The sequence below is a fragment of the Biomphalaria glabrata genome, chromosome 8 (genome assembly GCF_947242115.1).
Source record: "Biomphalaria glabrata chromosome 8, xgBioGlab47.1, whole genome shotgun sequence".
In the NCBI taxonomy this organism is placed as follows: domain Eukaryota; kingdom Metazoa; phylum Mollusca; class Gastropoda; family Planorbidae; genus Biomphalaria; species Biomphalaria glabrata.
In genome coordinates, this window is record NC_074718.1 from 43,002,226 (window position 1) to 43,019,698 (window position 17,473).

General features: G+C 37.1%; 2 protein-coding genes across 4 annotated transcripts in view; one reads left to right on the forward strand and one right to left on the reverse strand.

The window, feature by feature from the left end:
- Positions 1-3,881: 3,881 nt before the first annotated feature.
- Positions 3,882-8,647, reverse strand: LOC129927849 (nuclear pore complex-interacting protein family member B5-like). Its single transcript, XM_056039388.1, has 2 exons — positions 8,585-8,647; positions 3,882-4,586 (listed from the first exon to the last, which is right to left on the reverse strand). Exons 1-2 carry the CDS (start codon positions 8,645-8,647, stop codon positions 3,882-3,884), a joined length of 768 nt encoding a protein of 255 aa, XP_055895363.1.
- LOC106058426 (cytochrome P450 2J1-like) overlaps positions 8,215-17,473 on the forward strand; it is a 10,078-nt gene continuing 819 nt past the window's right edge. The window contains exons 1-3 of one of the 3 annotated variants that reach the window (XM_056039126.1): positions 8,215-8,464; positions 13,471-13,646; positions 15,835-17,473. The exon at positions 15,835-17,473 is cut by the window's right edge and continues 819 nt beyond it. In XM_056039126.1, the coding sequence (XP_055895101.1) occupies positions 13,477-13,646; positions 15,835-17,128 (1,464 nt within the window). In that variant the 5' untranslated portion in view covers positions 8,215-8,464; positions 13,471-13,476 and the 3' untranslated portion in view covers positions 17,129-17,473. Of the gene's footprint in view, positions 8,573-13,470; positions 13,647-15,834 lie in introns of all 3 variants that reach the window. The other 2 variants (XM_013215858.2, XM_013215857.2) reach the window with 2 other exon arrangements.

A 17,473-nucleotide genomic window follows, 5' to 3' on the forward strand; every position in this document is an offset into this window, starting at 1 on the left:
GTTTGATTACAATTGAACTCCTCAGCGTATCTATTGTAACAATAACAATATAGAAAAAAATGCTGATTATGTCACAATGTAATTTATATACATATATATATAAATATCTTATCTTCTTATCTTATATAATACAGACGTTACTTCAAAAAAGAAGATGATTACGTCCTACGCGTCATGCATTTAGTCATGCATATTAACCAATGACTTAAATTCAGCCAAGTCACTGGTTTTCCTGGCGAGCTCAGGCAACCCATTCCATGCTCTAATGGCACTAGGGAAGAAGGAGTGTTTGTACAAATTTGTCCTAGCATATGGGACGAGAAATGTGCCTTTATCTTTGTGTCTTCAGAGTATTTTATTTAATTTTGTTTTTGTATTTGAAGATTATGATTCAGAGTTTTATGTATGATTGCTACTTTACTTTTGAGTCTTCTGTCCTGAAGGCTTTCTAAATTTAGTGATTTTACTAAAGGTGTTACTCTAGTCAAATGTGAATATTCGTTTGTTATGAATCTCACTGCTCTATTTTGTGTCTGTTCCAGTTTTTTAATGTTTTCTTGAGTTGAGGGGTCCCAAACGGAGGATGCATATTCTATAAAATAACATTTTAGTTTTATGTTCTTATTTGATTTATAGAAATTTCTTTTAATAAATCCTAATGCTTTGTTTGATTTTTTTGTAGTTTCATCAATATGTGGATTCCATGACAGTTTTACATTTATTATAACCCCTAGGTATTTAGCGTTTTTAGTCTGTGTTACTGGTTAGCCATGAATAAGATAAGTGGAATTAATTTGTTTTAGTTTTTTTGTTACTCTTAACAACTGACATTTTTCTGGGTGGAAAGACATGCTCCAATTTGATTCCCATTTCTGTAATTCATCTAATTCTCTTTGTAAAATATCTGTGTCTTGTGTTGTTTTTATTGTTCTATATATTATGCAATCGTCTGCAAATAACCTGACTTTTGTTCCTGAACTAATTCAATTTGGTAAATCATTTATGTAAATTAAAAATAGTAGTGGACCCAAGACTGTTCCTTGAGGTACACCTGAGTTTACAGTTATCGGTGTTGATTTAGAGCCATTTATTATTACAGTTTGTTCTCTCCCTATCAGAAAGTCTTTAATCCACTGATGCAGTGGACCATTAATGCCGAAATATTTTAATTTTTTAAGCAAACTATGGTGGTGAACTTTGTCAAAAGCCTTATCTAGTAAGATAGCATCCATTTGTTCACTATTATCTATACTATACTACGTGGTTGTGATCCAAATTAACGTTATTAATTGTCTGTGAAGTATGCCTTTTAGTTATTGTTTTGTCGTAAAAAAAGTGTTTAGTACATAATAAAGTGTTTTGTTCAGCAGAATAGGTTTTTTCTCGAAGTAGTCGCCACGAGGCAACAGATCGCCCCCCCCCCCAATTCATCTACCTAGTTTCTAAGGGTTAGATCTCCCTCCAGACCCAGTACGCCAAACGTTGTCCCTGAGCTTCAGACGTTCTCTTGGCACTACGCCGTTCATCATCTCCTAGTAAGAAGTGCGCAGATCAAAAAGGTTAAGGGTAAAACGGGTGGCGCGGACTGATATTGAAGTGTTGTTGTTTTTTTTACAATGAAAACAAAGAAATGCATTCGCCTGGCGATTAGAACGACCTATTCATCATAGTTCTTAATACTCAAGTCAAAATAAATCTAATAAAGACGGAAGCAGCACTGGTCAGTACTTTTATCTGACGGACATGGACATTGGAGATACATAAAGCATAAGTTATGATGTGATGGTCCCAACATCATCTTCGTGTAAAGTAAAACATTTTGTCGTGGAACTATTTTTTGTATAGTCATTGTTAGGCGCCTCCGCGCTGTCACTTGTGTAGATCTAAACTCTAAACCAGTGATTCCCAAAGTGGTCTATATAGACCCCTAGGGGTCTATGGGGACTTCCAAGGGGTCTACGGAAGTGAAAAAATAAATTGGGGGTCTAAGGCCAGTAAATGGGGGTCTACGATAGCGGATCTCATTGAAGCATGTCGAGACTTTAAATTTTATTTCCCATTAATGAGTTGTGCCTTATTTAATATTTGGAATTTTAATCGAATGAATTTTTCTCTATTATAACATTTTAAAATTGTAACATCTTATTTTAAAGCTTTATTTTTTTTCTTCATTTTAATTTAAATTTCATCAATGAATATATATGGCCGAGAAATCACAGAGAAAAACACATTTGAGGTTGATGAATCTTACAAAAAATGCAGGGGGTCTACCAAAAACTGGAAAACATGGAAAGGTGTCTACGAGACTAAAAAGTTTGGGAACCACTGCTCTAAACGGAGGTAACACTCCAATAACAAAATAACACAGGCGAAAGGCCAACTAAATAAAGAAAGTCGACGCTGATAAACTAGGTCAAACAAGAAGATGATAATGTAGTGAAGGGAACAATCGAATGTCGTATCATCTAAATATCTACTACTTCAGAGACTAAAGTCATCTAAATATCTACTTCAGAGACTAAAGTCATCTAAATATCTACTTCAGAAACTAAAGTCATCTAAATATCTACTTCAGAGACTAAAGTCATCTAAATATCTACTTCAGAGACTAAAGTCATCTAAATATCTACTTCAGAGACTAAAGTCATCTAAATATCTACTTCAGAGACTAAAGTCATCTAAATATCTACTTCAGAAACTAAAGTCATCTAAATATCTACTTCAGAGACTAAAGTCATCTAAATATCTACTTCAGAAACTATGTCGAACTAACTCTAGCGCTGACAAAAGTTCGAACTAACTCTAGCGCTGACAAAAGTTCGAACTAACTCTAGCGCTGACAAAAGTTCGAACTAACTCTAGCGCTGACAAAAGTTCGAACTAACTCTAGCGCTCACAAAAGTTCGAACTAACTCTAGCGCTGACAAAAGTTCGAACTAACTCTAGCGCTGACAAAAGTTCGAACTAACTCTAGCGCTGACAAAAGTTCGAACTAACTCTAGCGCTGACAAAAGTTCGAACTAACTCTAGCGCTGACAAAAGTTCGAACTAACTCTAGCGCTGACAATAGTTCGAACTAACTCTAGCGCTGACAAAAGTTTGAACTAACTCTAGCGCTGACAAAAGTTTGAACTAACTCTAGCGATGACAAAAGTTTGAACTAACTCTAGCGCTGACAAAAGTTCGAACTAACTCTAGCGCTGACAAAAGTTTGAACTAACTCTAGCGCTGACAAAAGTTTGAACTAACTCTAGCGCTGACAATAGTTCGAACTAACTCTAGCGCTGACAAAAGTTTGAACTAACTCTAGCGCTGACAAAAGTTTGAACTAACTCTAGCGCTGACAAAAGTTTGAACTAACTCTAGCGCTGACAATAGTTCGAACTAACTCTAGCGCTGACAAAAGTTTGAACTAACTCTAGCGCTGACAAAAGTTTGAACTAACTCTAGCGCTGACAAAAGTTTGAACTAACTCTAGCGCTGACAAAAGTTCGAACTAACTCTAGCGCTGACAAAAGTTTGAACTAACTCTAGCGCTGACAAGAGTTTGAACTAACTCTAGCGCTGACAAGAGTTTGAACTAACTCTAGCGCTGACAAAAGTTTGAACTAACTCTAGCGCTGACAAAAGTTCGAACTAACTCTAGCGCTGACAAAAGTTTGAACTAACTCTAGCGCTGACAAGAGTTTGAACTAACTCTAGCGCTGACAAGAGTTTGAACTAACTCTAGCGCTGACAAGAGTTTGAACTAACTCTAGCGCTGACAAGAGTTTGAACTAACTCTAAGAGTCACACATAAGTTGTCAACATTACGATGTACGACAATTAGGAGAAAGTCGAGAGAAATGTCTTTAAAGCAGACATTTTGAAATGTCGTTTTTTTATTTGAAATGTAGTGAGTTGATATTGTGGCAGTGAGGTGATATTGTGGAAGTGAGGTGATATTGTGGCAGTGAGTTGATATTGTGGCAGTGAGGTGATATTGTGGCAGTGAGTTGATATTGTGGCTGTGAGGTGATATTGTGGCAGTGAGGTGATATTGTGGCAGTGAGTTGATATTGTGGCAGTGAGGTGATATTGTGGCAGTGTGTTGATATTGTGGCAGTGAGGTGATATTGTGGCAGTGAGGTGATATTGTGGCAGTGAGGTGATATTGTGGCAGTGAGGTGATATTGTGGCAGTGTGTTGATATTGTGGCAGTGAGGTGATATTGTGGCAGTGAGGTGATATTGTGGCAGTGAGGTGATATTGTGGCAGTGAGTTGATATTGTGGCAGTGAGGTGATATTGTGGCAGTGAGGTGATATTGTGACAGTGAGGTGATATTGTGGCAGTGAGGTGATATTGTGGCAGTGTGTTGATATTGTGGCAGTGAGGTGATATTGTGGCAGTGAGGTGATATTGTGGCAGTGAGGTGATATTGTGGCAGTGAGTTGATATTGTGGCAGTGAGGTGATATTGTGGCAGTGAGGTGATATTGTGGCAGTGAGTTGATATTGTGGCAGTGAGGTGATATTGTGGCAGTGAGGTGATATTGTGGCAGTGAGTTGATATTGTGGCAGTGAGGTGATATTGTGGCAATCGCCTCTTCAGAAAATTGGTTCTACATTTTGAAAACTCTCACTTAGAATATGAAACAATGTCTCCTACTTAAAATAATTTAATTTTTTGAAACATTGGTAATAATGTCATTTTACTAGGTCATTATTGAAACATGGATCTAAATCTAGAATGAAACTACAACTCTGGGTTCGACCATTGAAAAAATGATTCGACCAGCATCGTTCCACCCGCCCACACACACACACACGCACACACACACACATCCACCCTCCCACACACACACCCGCCCACACACACACACATTTCTAGGATGTCACACCACACAGTTAGTGTCATATTGTCATTATCGTTGCTGAAATTAGGGACTTGTAACTCTTTAATTGAACTACAACCCATTTATTAGAGAATTTCTTTTTTTGTGTGTGTTAGTGGTAAGGCCAAAGTCTGAGCGTGCTCTTGAGAAGTCACTGACGATGCTCTGCAGATCATTTTCAGAGCAGGCATTTAGGGCACAGTCGTCAGCAAATAGCAAGTCCCTGTTGATAAGCCAAGCAAAGCTGATGACCTCTTCTGGTTGCTGTGGTCTAGTTTTTCAGTTGAGTCTTCTGTCAGACAGACATTTGTCTTGTTCCAGTAGCTAGGGATCTATCGAGCCGTCATCCTCCCTACATTGCTCTATGCCTCAGAAACGTTGACAGTGTACAGAAAGCATGCAAGGAAACTGAACCACTTCCACATGACTTGTCTGAGGAAAATACTGAATGTCACTTGGCAAGAAAAAATACCAGATACTGAAGTCCTTCGAGGAGCGGGTCCGTTAAGCATCCACACAATCCTGATATGGTCCCAGCTGCGATGGGCAGGACACGTCTGCAAAATGGAAGACCGCCGCATCCCTAAACGACTCCTGTATGGCCAATTAAGGGAAGGAATGACTCACAAGCTGGAAGAAGAAAACGCTTCAGGGACACCCTCAAAGCTTCTCTGAAGGCGTTCAGCATAGACCCAGCCTCCTGGGAGACAGAAGCACATGGCAGAGCATCATGACGTCTCGCTGTGAAAACTGGCGCACAAATTGCTGAGGACAAGAGAACAGCGCTGGCAGAAAAGCGCCAGAGAAGAAAAGCAAGGCCAATGACACTAGCTCCAGCTGGAATAACCTGCCCAGTGTGCAGCCGAACATTCTGGGCTCGAATGGCCATATGAGGAGGAACAAAACCCCAGTGCAAGGCCCTCAGCCCCATGAATGACAAAAGTGGTCATCATCGAAACACGACGGACGATCTCTCTATTACCTTAAAAATGGTTCTTTTCAATGTATTCATGTATGTCTGCCGAGAAATAATGTGGTTTACGCTAAATAGTATTTAAATAATTTTGAATAGATTTAGAATAAGTTTTTAATTTTGTAATATTGCTAATGATACATTTGTTTTTTAGTTTATAAAAAACACTTTTATTATTTCACCAAAGTAACTTTTTTTTAATCAATAATTTTTAAATTTCTCTGAAAACAAAAATAATTTACAAATAATTTATCTTCTTATCTTATACAATACAGACATTACTTCAAAAAAGAAGATGATTACGTCCTACGCGTTATGCATTCAGTCAAGCATATTAACCAATGACCTAAATTCTGCCAAGTCACTGGTTTTCATGGCTAGCTCAGGCAACCCATTCCATGCTCAGTTAGCACTAGGGAAGAAGGAGTATTTGTACAAATTTGTCCTAGCATATGGGACGAGAAATGTGCCTTTATCTTTGTGTCTTTCAGAGTATTTTATTAAATTTTGTTTTTGTATTTGAAGATTAAGGTTCAGTGTTTTATGTATAATTGCTACTTTACTTTTGAGTCTTCTGTCCTGAAGGCTTTCTAAATTTAGTGATTTAACTAAAGGTGTTACTCTAGTAAAATGAGAATATTTGTTTGTTATGAATCTCACTGCTCTATTTTGTGTCTGTTCAAGTTTCTTAATGTTTTCTTGAGCTGGAGGGTCCCAAACAGAGGATGCATATTCTATTATTGACATAAGGCTTAGCCAATGTTCAATAACATTTTATTAATTTTTTTTTATTTGAAAATTATGGTTCAGTGTTTTATGTATAATCACCACGTCTTACTCAAGTATGTTTTATAGTTTCTCTCATATATATATAATAGAGTACACTAAAGCTAGCACAGCAAGAGCTTGCAGAAGATGTCGCCATCACCATTAACAATACTCGCAGAGAACAGTTTCCACACAAACTATCTTGTAACTTTGTTATTTGTTTTATACTCTGACCGAGCGAGCTCAAAATACTTTCAACGTAACACATAAGCATGTGTTGAAATGTAAGCATGAAAAAAAAAATATATTGCAACACTTGAATGCACATGCGCAGATGTGTAAAACTGTTCGGGTTTCATACAGGGGATCTCAAATAGGTCAACTTTTTCATAGCGCATGAGTTTGTTACTTAAAGATAAGGACGCCTTGAATACATGGTATAACTGGTATAACTATGAGCTTGTGACGTGTAAGAAGGCAGAGTTACAAATGAAATAAGTAAAGGAGACTGAATGTACAATAACATGAATGTAAAATAAAGCAGATGTGTTTTATTTAATAGTCTTTCTTTTGTTTTAATTGGGCCCTTAGAATCATAACTGAATTGGATTTTACACTATATAATAAATATTACGGTACTGCCATGAAATCTTGCTATTCATGTTGTTATATAGGTTAGTGGCCTGTTACATATATATATATGTAACCTGAGTTATATATTATTAAGTTACATGTTTATTAAGTACATTATCTCATGTCATGATGTGTTTTATTTAAAAGTCTTTCTTTTGTTTTAATTGGGCCCTTGGAATCATAGTGGCAGTCGCAATGAATGCCTTGTAACAGTGGCGTAGCTAAGGGGGGGGGGGACAAAATTCGAAGGTCCACCCAACGAGTGTCTGAATTGAAATGTCACTCTATATAATAAATATTACGGTACTGCCCATGAAATCTTGCTATTCATGTTGTTATATAGGTTAGTGACCCTGTTGCATATACAGCCTGAGTTATATATTATTAAGTTATATATTTATTAAGTACATTATCTCATGTCATGATGTCGCATGTCAAAATGAATGGGGCCCCTGAAGAGGACAAGCCCCCCCCCCCAGGGCCCCCTAATCCCTAGCTATGCCACTGCCTTGTAAACTGAAAGGATACGTTCGTTCTCTTGACAATTATTACTATTATACACTAGTGGAATTATTACAAGTTAAATCGCGGTTTGATTTTTTTTCTGAGTTTTAGACAGATTATGATATTTTGCATAAAATTTTCAACTTAATTTCATAACAAAACTTTGAATTTAATCATTAATAATAAAGACAGAAGATAGCAAGTTTCGTTTGTTTAACTATTTCTGCGCCAGAAGAGGAGAGGGATGGAGCACTGTGCGGTCCAGCTATGAGTCCTTGTGCTGATATAAACAATATTAAAAACAAAGAGTTTATAATCGAAGAAAATGAGATGTATGCTGTTTATTGAATATGTTGGAAGAGTACCCCCCAGGTTAAAGGTTGAGAATCATTGTACCATGCACGCTATTCAGACAGTCTGCACACAAACTTCGCCTTACTAAAGCCTTTTTATTATGCCCTCTATTAAAGTGCAGCTACAGCAGGTTGTGGCTACAGCAGGTTGTGGCAGGGAGTTGGAATTGTTGTAGAGACCTATGGAACGTGTATACAATGTTGTGATTCCACATTAGGAAATCTGTTACTGCTGTTCATCTATTTTACGCTTTCTGTCAAATAACTCAAATATAAGAAACATTGGTGAAACTATTGGACAAACTAGAAAGAAACTTATTAGACTTATTCAGAAAGTGAGTGTTTAGGTCCAAGGATAGTAAGTACCATTCCACAAATTTAGGGCGTGTTTTGTTTTTGCGGTGTTGATTTCAATTTTTTCCTTCCTAGCTGAACACCAATCTACCGCACAGAGAGAAACTCTAGGGTAAGCTAATACCATATCTGCTGCAATAATAACACAATATCTGATTTCAGCTTTTACGTGGCTTGTGGCTATCATCTTCTAGCGAGGTCATTATCGCTGTGCATATGTTTCTCACTCATTTAACCTATCAATTTCACAGTTGTATTTATGTTTCCAGTCTGTTCTACGTCTGTTTAGTACGTGACACTGTAACATTAGGAAATTGTTCAATAAAAGAAATGTAATGACCTGTACAGAGAGTAACTCTTTCTTTAATCTTGCAATGCTACAAGACATGCAAGATTATGGAGGGTGTATGGAAAATAACCAATGATGAAAAAAACATGACATGAAAGATAAGATAAGATAAGATAAGATAATTTTTTTTGGTCCAATCAAATGGAAATTCAGTTTGACTACAATTGACCACCTCAGAGTAACTACTGCAACAATGACATTATAGATGCAAATACGGACAACATTCACACACGAAACACATACACACTCACAACCAGCGCTTTATGAATTAGACTTCTATGTACTTCTCGATGACGACAGATGACCTTGTAACACTATGACCGACAGTGGGATAAAGTTTTTAAATCTTTCTGTTTTGTCCTACTGGAAAGGAGACGACCACTTCGTTCAGATCTGATGTAGCAGTGGTTCAATGGTTGCAGGTAACAGATAATAGCCGCACTAAATACATAAAACACCAAACCATAACTTACAAATAAAAAAAACAAAACCTAATGAAATACTCAGAAAGACACGAAGATAAAGGCACATTTCTTATTCCATACGCTAGAACTAATCCGCACAAGTGCTCCTTCTTCCCTAGTGCCGAGAATGGAATGGGTTGCCTGAATCAGCCAGGAAAACCAACGACTAAGCATAGTTTAATTCATTGATTAACATGCATGACTAGATTGACACATGAAATGCGAAGGACGTAATTATCTTCTTTTTTTTTTTTTTTGAAGAGACGTCTGTAATATATAAGATAAAATAAGAAGCTGAAGAGAATATGGTGACACATTTCTTCTTCTTCCTGAAACTGTCAAGTAGAGTTAAGCCTTCGGCTCTTGGAACTCTAGGCCAGCAAAAGTGAACAAGAGCTCCCTCTCACCGGCCTGAATGAGAACAGTGTACACTGTCTGGCGGGTGGGTCAGACTCGTGGCAAGAGGCCGCGTACACTAAGACACCGCCATTTTCCTTTTCTATACCAGGTTAACCGTGCGGGACACGCCATTTATGTAACGGCACATGGATTGTGACAAGGTTGTGGGAGCTTTTTTTACAACTCCGCACAGTGCAATGAGGATGCTCTCGCACCCCCTTAGGCACCCCCACGGGAGTCTTGTCTTGCTACCCTTTAGCCGAATCGTTTCCTCCTACGATCGTTTCCACCCGGGCGCCACTATGAGGCAGCGTAGCATGCCCAGGATGGTGACACATAGATACTCTGAGAGCTCTAACCACGGAGATCCGAACCGGACCCATCGCATAGCAGAGACCAGGTATCAGTCATCGAACTTGTCATCATTTCACGCAGCACTAGTGCTTCAAACTCCATGGATAGAAGGGAACAAGTAGGAGGGCTCTTTGGTGCTATTCACTTAAACAGGGGATGAAACAGTGCATGTATTTCTGTTGTTATAGTTGATTATTGTTGTTAGCAAACGTAGATTCCCTTCAGCTGTAAATCAAAAACAATAATGTTGTTTAGATCTAACATTCGAGAATCGACGTGTGACTCACGAACTCTTCAAATAGCATACACTTTAATGCGAGACGAACCATTGATTGCACCAAGTAGATTTGTAAATAGTTTCTCTTGACAATAAACTTAGATGAGCAATGAAATATGACATAATAATTATCAGTCAGGGACGGCCTAAGACCGCTGCAATCTTTGGCCCCAGTGGGCCCCTCACTTTCATAGGCCCTTTGCTAATTCTAGGTGTAAATTATTGAATTAAACCACTATAATTTATATTACAGGGTTTCGGCGGCTTCCTGTTTTTCGAGGAGCTTATGGAAATCTGAAATCATAAAAATTTCCTGAAAAATGAACAAAATTGTCATATTGGGGTGTCATTCAATTCATCGAGGTCAACAATTGACGAAGATAGATTGAACAATTTGACAATTCTTGCTATTACTATTAAGATTGATCTATATAGAAAACAGATTGTTGATGAGATACTTTATGACTTCGCTACACGCAAGGCTCGTAAAGTTAATTTGATCGTGATTTTGTACTAAGAAAAGAATGAATAAAATGCAAAGAAAAATTTATTTTCTAATACAAAATCTTAATTTTCACTTATTATCCTTATCCCTACCCAGACTGGGCCCAGCGCTATCTGTTTCGCATAGGGCCCCGCTATTGTTATAGGCGGCCCTGTTCTCAGTAAGGCTTACTCAATTTCACAATGACTACTTTGTCTTGATTTTTTTAATTGTCGTCTGGTTTAAAAATTAATGTGAGTAATGTCCCCTTGATTTATTATCATGCAGTACATTATCTTCGATATTGTAACAGTATAGCATTCCGATTTCCGGAATGGACGTGATTCCTTTCCTTTGGTGTTTATTTTGAATTCATTCAATCGAGAATTAGGTCAAGAATATTGTGAATAGAAATATCCCTGCATAATATTGTTGTGACTGGTAGATGGCAAGCTAAAAAAAAAAGGTAGCTACTATCATCCGTTGGCATATTGACCTGCCAGTTTTCTTTCAATATTTCTGTAAATGTTTGTTGATAAGTAATTATCAGAGTCATCTCCACATAAATGTTTTTATATGCTGCTCGAAGTCTTGTGTTTATCTCATGACCAACTGGCAACTTGAGCATGTTTATAAACTCGCGCTATAGCTGCAATCATTAAGTCATAGTATTTCTGTACTGGAGACTTTGAAAAGGTGTTTTTGTAAGCTGCAGACGTAAAGTCTAGTCATTGGGAATAAATATATTGAATTCTCATTCTTTGTCTAAACCTCGGAGAACGAGTTAGCGAACATTTTGCAAGACAATTAGATAGGGCTCTTTAAAAAACGACTTGATATACGAGCGATATTTTTGGTGGGCGAGCAATTAAACCATCACTGACTGAATTATTTGTTAATGTCACGCTTTTCAGAATGATAAGAAGTTGCTTTCTTTTTAAAGTCAAGTTCTCCTTTCAGATCTTGCGATCTATTGGGCAGATGATATAAAGGTCATCTGTTTCTGTGGCCCACGGTTAACGAGGGTGTCATGTGGCCAGCACAACGACCAACCGCCTTTAATTTTCCTCAACAAGTGTCAGGTACCGATTAGAGCTGTGTGGACTCAAGAGGCAAACAAAAATTCCGAAATTTAGAATCCCAGTCTTCACCAGGATTCGAACTCGGGACCCCCAGTTCGGAAGCCAAGTGCTTTACCACTCAGTTTTCGTTATAGTAGCTTTCAGTTTCTACACAAGATTCAATTAAAAGAGAGATAATTTGTTTCCGTTTGAGAATATTCTTAAACTTTTGGTTTGAAGTGAGGACAAGCTTATTTCAGGGTTCGCAAATCGGTTTATTAAGTCAAAAAGTTGTAAGCTTCATGTTAACTCTTCTTTATTCTATGACTTTAGATGACTTGTAAATAACAGAGCACAAATATCGACGTGTAAAATGTCTATGTGCCAGTCTGCAGGAGATGATCCAGTGATTTGTGGTAAAAGCGCGCGTTTCCAGTTAACATTACTAGACACTATTGATATCCCCTTAGTAGCTAATTCAATAATAACGAGGGTCAAAAAAAATAACTACTTTGCTAATTACGCATTATTAAATTTTCATTTTAGCATTGATCTTAGCATCAGGGGAGATAAAGAATGCTAATACCTGATTTACAATATTATATTAACATTATCCAAAATGTGTGGTCCAAATGATTGATATTCTGATTTACTATACCATCATAAGATGGCTTGGACCCTTAGTCCTGAAAATTGACTCCTAAAATGCCTTTTTTTACGGAGGTATGCGCTGGAAAATGTTGTCAATGGGGTCAACTCCAGAAATATAAATGTATTCTCAAGATCTTCCTCAAACAATGTGAAATCGAAAACAATTATTTAAATTCTAGCCCTTGATCACTCCTCGGAGCGTACAGAAGTGAATTATTTTTTGTATATAAAACCACGAGGTAGCGAAGAATGAATTATTATTTTAACAAAATAATAATCAGAAAAAAGGCAGGCTACTCTAGTACACACCCAACCTACCAGTACCTTGTATGTGGCCGGCTTTTCAAAGCAAAGATTATCTATTAAAATACAAAAATATTTTTTTTAAAAGGAATATGATTACGTCCTACGCGTCACGCATTCAGTCATGCATGTTAACCAAAGATTTCAATTCTGCCATTTTATTGGTTTATTTGCTGGCTCATTAGACCCCATAAACATCTTCAAGTTAATACTTAATAAGAGATACGATTGAGAGCTTAAACCGCGAAGGGTGTACTAAACGTTTACTTACTATACCCAATGTCAAACTAGTTGAACTATTTATAGTTATTATAAATCTACAGAAGCACATGACAGAGCATCATGGCGTCACGCTGTGAAAACTGGCGCACAAATTCCTGACGACAAGAGAACAGCTCTTGCAGAAGAAAAACATCAGTGAAGAAAAGCAAGGTCAATGACACTAGCTCCAGCTGGAATAACCTGCCCAGTGTGCAGCCGAACATTCCGGGCTCACATAGGTCTCACCAGCCACATGAGGAGGCACAAAACCCCAGTGCAAAGCCCTCAGCCCCCTGGATGACTAAAGTGGTCATCATTGAACCACGATGAAAGAACTATATATACATATATTATATATATAAATCTACTTTTTTAATTCAAAGGTTGTGTGTGTTTCTATTTCCCAGGTTAAAATGATCGATGCCATTTTAATATTTGTGATAGTCTTGTCTACGCTGTACTGGTGGACTTCTCAACGCAAAAAAGGTTTCCCGCCTGAACCAGGACTGTCGTTACCTTTGATTGGTCACGTTCATTTGGTAGAGACGGATCCAACCAATCAGTTCATTCAATGGAGAAAAAGGTTTGTAGCGTTATAGCGAGGATGTTCCACAGGGCAGTTAATTAAATAATATGCGATCTCTGTCAGAATGTTTTGCTTACATATACAACTGGTAAACAGACTAAAGTAAAAAAAAAAATTTAACTTGTCAAAAGTGAACAAATTGTAAACATGTCAAAAGTGAACAAATTGTAAACATGTCAAAAGTGAACAAATTGTAAACATGTCAAAAGTGAACAAATTGTAAACATGTCAAAAGTGAACAAATTGTAAACATGTCAAAAGTGAACAAATTGTAAACATGTCAAAAGTGAACAAATTGTAAACATGTCAAAAGTGAACAAATTGTAAACATGTCAAAAGTGAACAAATTGTAAACATGCCAAAAGTGATCAAATTGTAAACGTGTCAAAAGTGAACAAATTGTAAACATGTCAAAAGTGAACAAATTGTAAACATGTCAAAAGTGAACAAATTGTAAACATGTCAAAAGTGAACAAATTTTAAACATGTCAAAAGTGAACAAATTGTAAACATGTCAAAAGTGAACAAATTGTAAACATGTCAAAAGTGAACAAATTGTAAACATGTCAAAAGTGAACAAATTGTAAACATGTCAAAAGTGAACAAATTGTAAACATGTCAAAAGTGAACAAATTGTAAACATGTCAAAAGTGAACAAATTGTAAACATGTCAAAAGTGAACAAATTGTAAACATGCCAAAAGTGATCAAATTGTAAACGTGTCAAAAGTGAACAAATTGTAAACATGTCAAAAGTGAACAAATTGTAAACATGTCAAAAGTGAACAAATTGTAAACATGTCAAAAGTGAACAAATTTTAAACATGTCAAAAGTGAACAAATTGTAAACATGTCAAAAGTGAACAAATTTTAAACATGTCAAAAGTGAACAAATTGTAAACATGTCAAAAGTGAACAAATTGTAAACATGTCAAAAGTGAACAAATTGTAAACATGTCAAAAGTGAACAAATTGTAAACATGTCAAAAGTGAACAAATTGTAAACATGTCAAAAGTGAACAAATTGTAAACATGTCAAAAGTGAACAAATTGTAAACATGTCAAAAGTGAACAAATTGTAAACATGTCAAAAGTGAACAAATTGTTAAGAAACCTAAGGGAACAAATTGTACTGAATATCCAAGTAGTGAAATCTTATCTAATCTTATAAAATACAAACATTAGGCCTACTTTAAAAAAAGAATATGATTATTTCCTAAGAGTCATGCATCTAGTCATGCATGTTAACCAATGACTTAAATTCTTGTAAAAGAGCTAACACAACCTTGTCACAGTCCAGGCGCTGTTCCTCAAGGGGCTGTTACATAATAAAACTCTACCTGACAGTTTAAGACGAAGAGGTATGACTATACTATACGTGATTCACTACTGTATGAGTCAGTGTGACTATACGTGATTCACTACTGTATGAGTCAGTATGACTATACGTCATTCACTACTGTATGAGTCAGTATGACTATACGTGATTCACTACTGTAGGAGTAAGTAATTAACTACGTCAGGTGACCAGAAAATACAATTTAAGGATAAAAACGCATTTCTTGTTCCATATGTTAGGACAAATTCATATGAGAACTCTTCATTTCCAATGGTCATTCAAGCAAGAGAAAGGTTTGCATGAATAAAACACACACAAAAATGTGCTCTTAATAGAGTGTTAGATCTGTAGGAAACATTTAGTACTAGAATAACACATGGATCTAGATAAGCTTTTAGGGAGTGAACATCTTTTATGAAGCAATGTCTGAAATTTATAAAATAACACATGAGGTTTAGGAAGAGTTTAACAAAAGGGAAAGAACCGAAATAATCATTTCCATATCTCTCAATACTGCAAGGTTTAACTCCCTTTTTCTTGATACAACAAAATGAATTAATCACCACTAATTGGTGAACTAATTGGTTAATGTTTTGATTGATTCGTGTATTCTCATCGACTATGAATAATTGCACAGAATTTTAAATTGATTCGTGAATGAAAAGTGGTCGAAAAAAAACCTTGGCCCAAATTTCTACCAGACAGACCGACAGACAGACAGACTGACTGATGGATGGAGTTAGTTATAAGCTTTGTAAAAAAAAAAAGAGGTAATTTGGTCGAACTGATTCTATACATTAACTCAAAATCATTCAAATCTAAAATGATATATCGTTACAATCCTCAGACTCGGTGACGTCTTCCTGGTTCGCTATGGCTACAAGCAGGTGGTCTTCATCAGCGGCTACGAAGCGATTCACGAGGCGCTGGTCAAGAAACACGCCATCTTCATGAACAGGTCGGACGGGTTCCTGCATGAGGTTCTGTTTAACCGCAAGGGAGTCATCTCCCTTGCTGGAGAGGAGTGGCGAGAGCAGAGGGCGTTTCTCCAGCAGGCACTCAAAGAACTGGGGATGGGACGCAACGTTATGGCAGAGAGGATCCATGCTGAGGTTGGTCACTTGCTGCATGAAATTGACCAGTCCAAAGGACAACCCTTAGATTTACGAAAACTGTTCACAGCCAGTGTTTCTAACGTCATATGTTACATTACTTTCGGCAGACGATATGATTATGACGACAAAGTATTCAACCAAATGCGAGATCTAACAATGCGACAATTTGAAATAGCCTCCCCTTCTTCGCCATTGCATTTCTTTTACAAGATTATCAGACGTCTACCTTTGGATTTTTTTCACTATCGAGAATTTATGCAAACAATCAAAACCATGATAGCTCACTTTACACGTATGATTCAGGAAACTGTTTCTGATAGTCGCAATGATGGACATTACATTGTTCACATGTTCACAGCAGAGATGGATAAAAGAAAGGAAGCTGGATGCAGTTCAACTTTTGAAGATGGAAATCGGCTGTATAATTGCTATAACTTCTTCAATGCTGGCACGGAGACATCCAGCACCACGCTTCTCTACGGCGTTCTGTTTCTGGTCAACTTTCCTGAGATTCAAGAGAAGCTCTTCGAAGAAATTAAAGAGCATGTTGGAACTGATCATCTGCCTCCTTGGAGCAGCAGAAAAAATTTGGTATTGCTAAATGCTTTTATTTACGAGACCCAGCGTCTCTCCAGCATTATACCATTAAGCTTAGAACGAATGACGGCAAGCGACTCGACAATTAAAGGATGTTTCATCCCGAAAGGGACCGTTGTAATCCCAGTTTTAGATTCTCTTTTATGGGACGAGGAAGTCTGGGGGGACCCCATGAACTTCAGACCTGAGAGATTTCTCGAGAACGGCAAACTAACAGTGAAGAAAGAATTTTTGCCTTTCTCTGATGGCAGTAGAAGATGTTTGGGAGAGCCTCTTGCTGCAATGGAGCTTTTTCTATTTATGGCAGCTTTGATTCAACGCTATAAATTTGTACCTGAAGAATCTGGGAAATTGCCAGCAATGGGAGGACGCTATGGATTTTCTAGAACACCGCATCCCTTTAAAGTGCGAGCTTTGCTGAGAGAGTAAATACTTTGACTTTTTTTTTATACCAGAAAAAAATATTCCAATGTAAGTCTCCTGTTTCTGTTATTGTTACTTTTTCCCTTTTATTGCAGTTTTTAGAATTATAAAAAACACATTTGTAAAAGTATTTTTATGCTCTACTTCCAATATAATCATCTTCTTTTTTGAAGTAACGTCCGTATTATATAAGATATAGAATAGTAGAACTTGGACTTAGGGTTTTATTTCCCACCAATACATTGATTCAGTTGGTGACGTCATGTGATCACGTGACATGTTAGTTTATCGTCTGCCGTAAAAACTTCAGAAATTAAGTCTCCGAGGTCGTAAAGATTTGTAAACATTAGA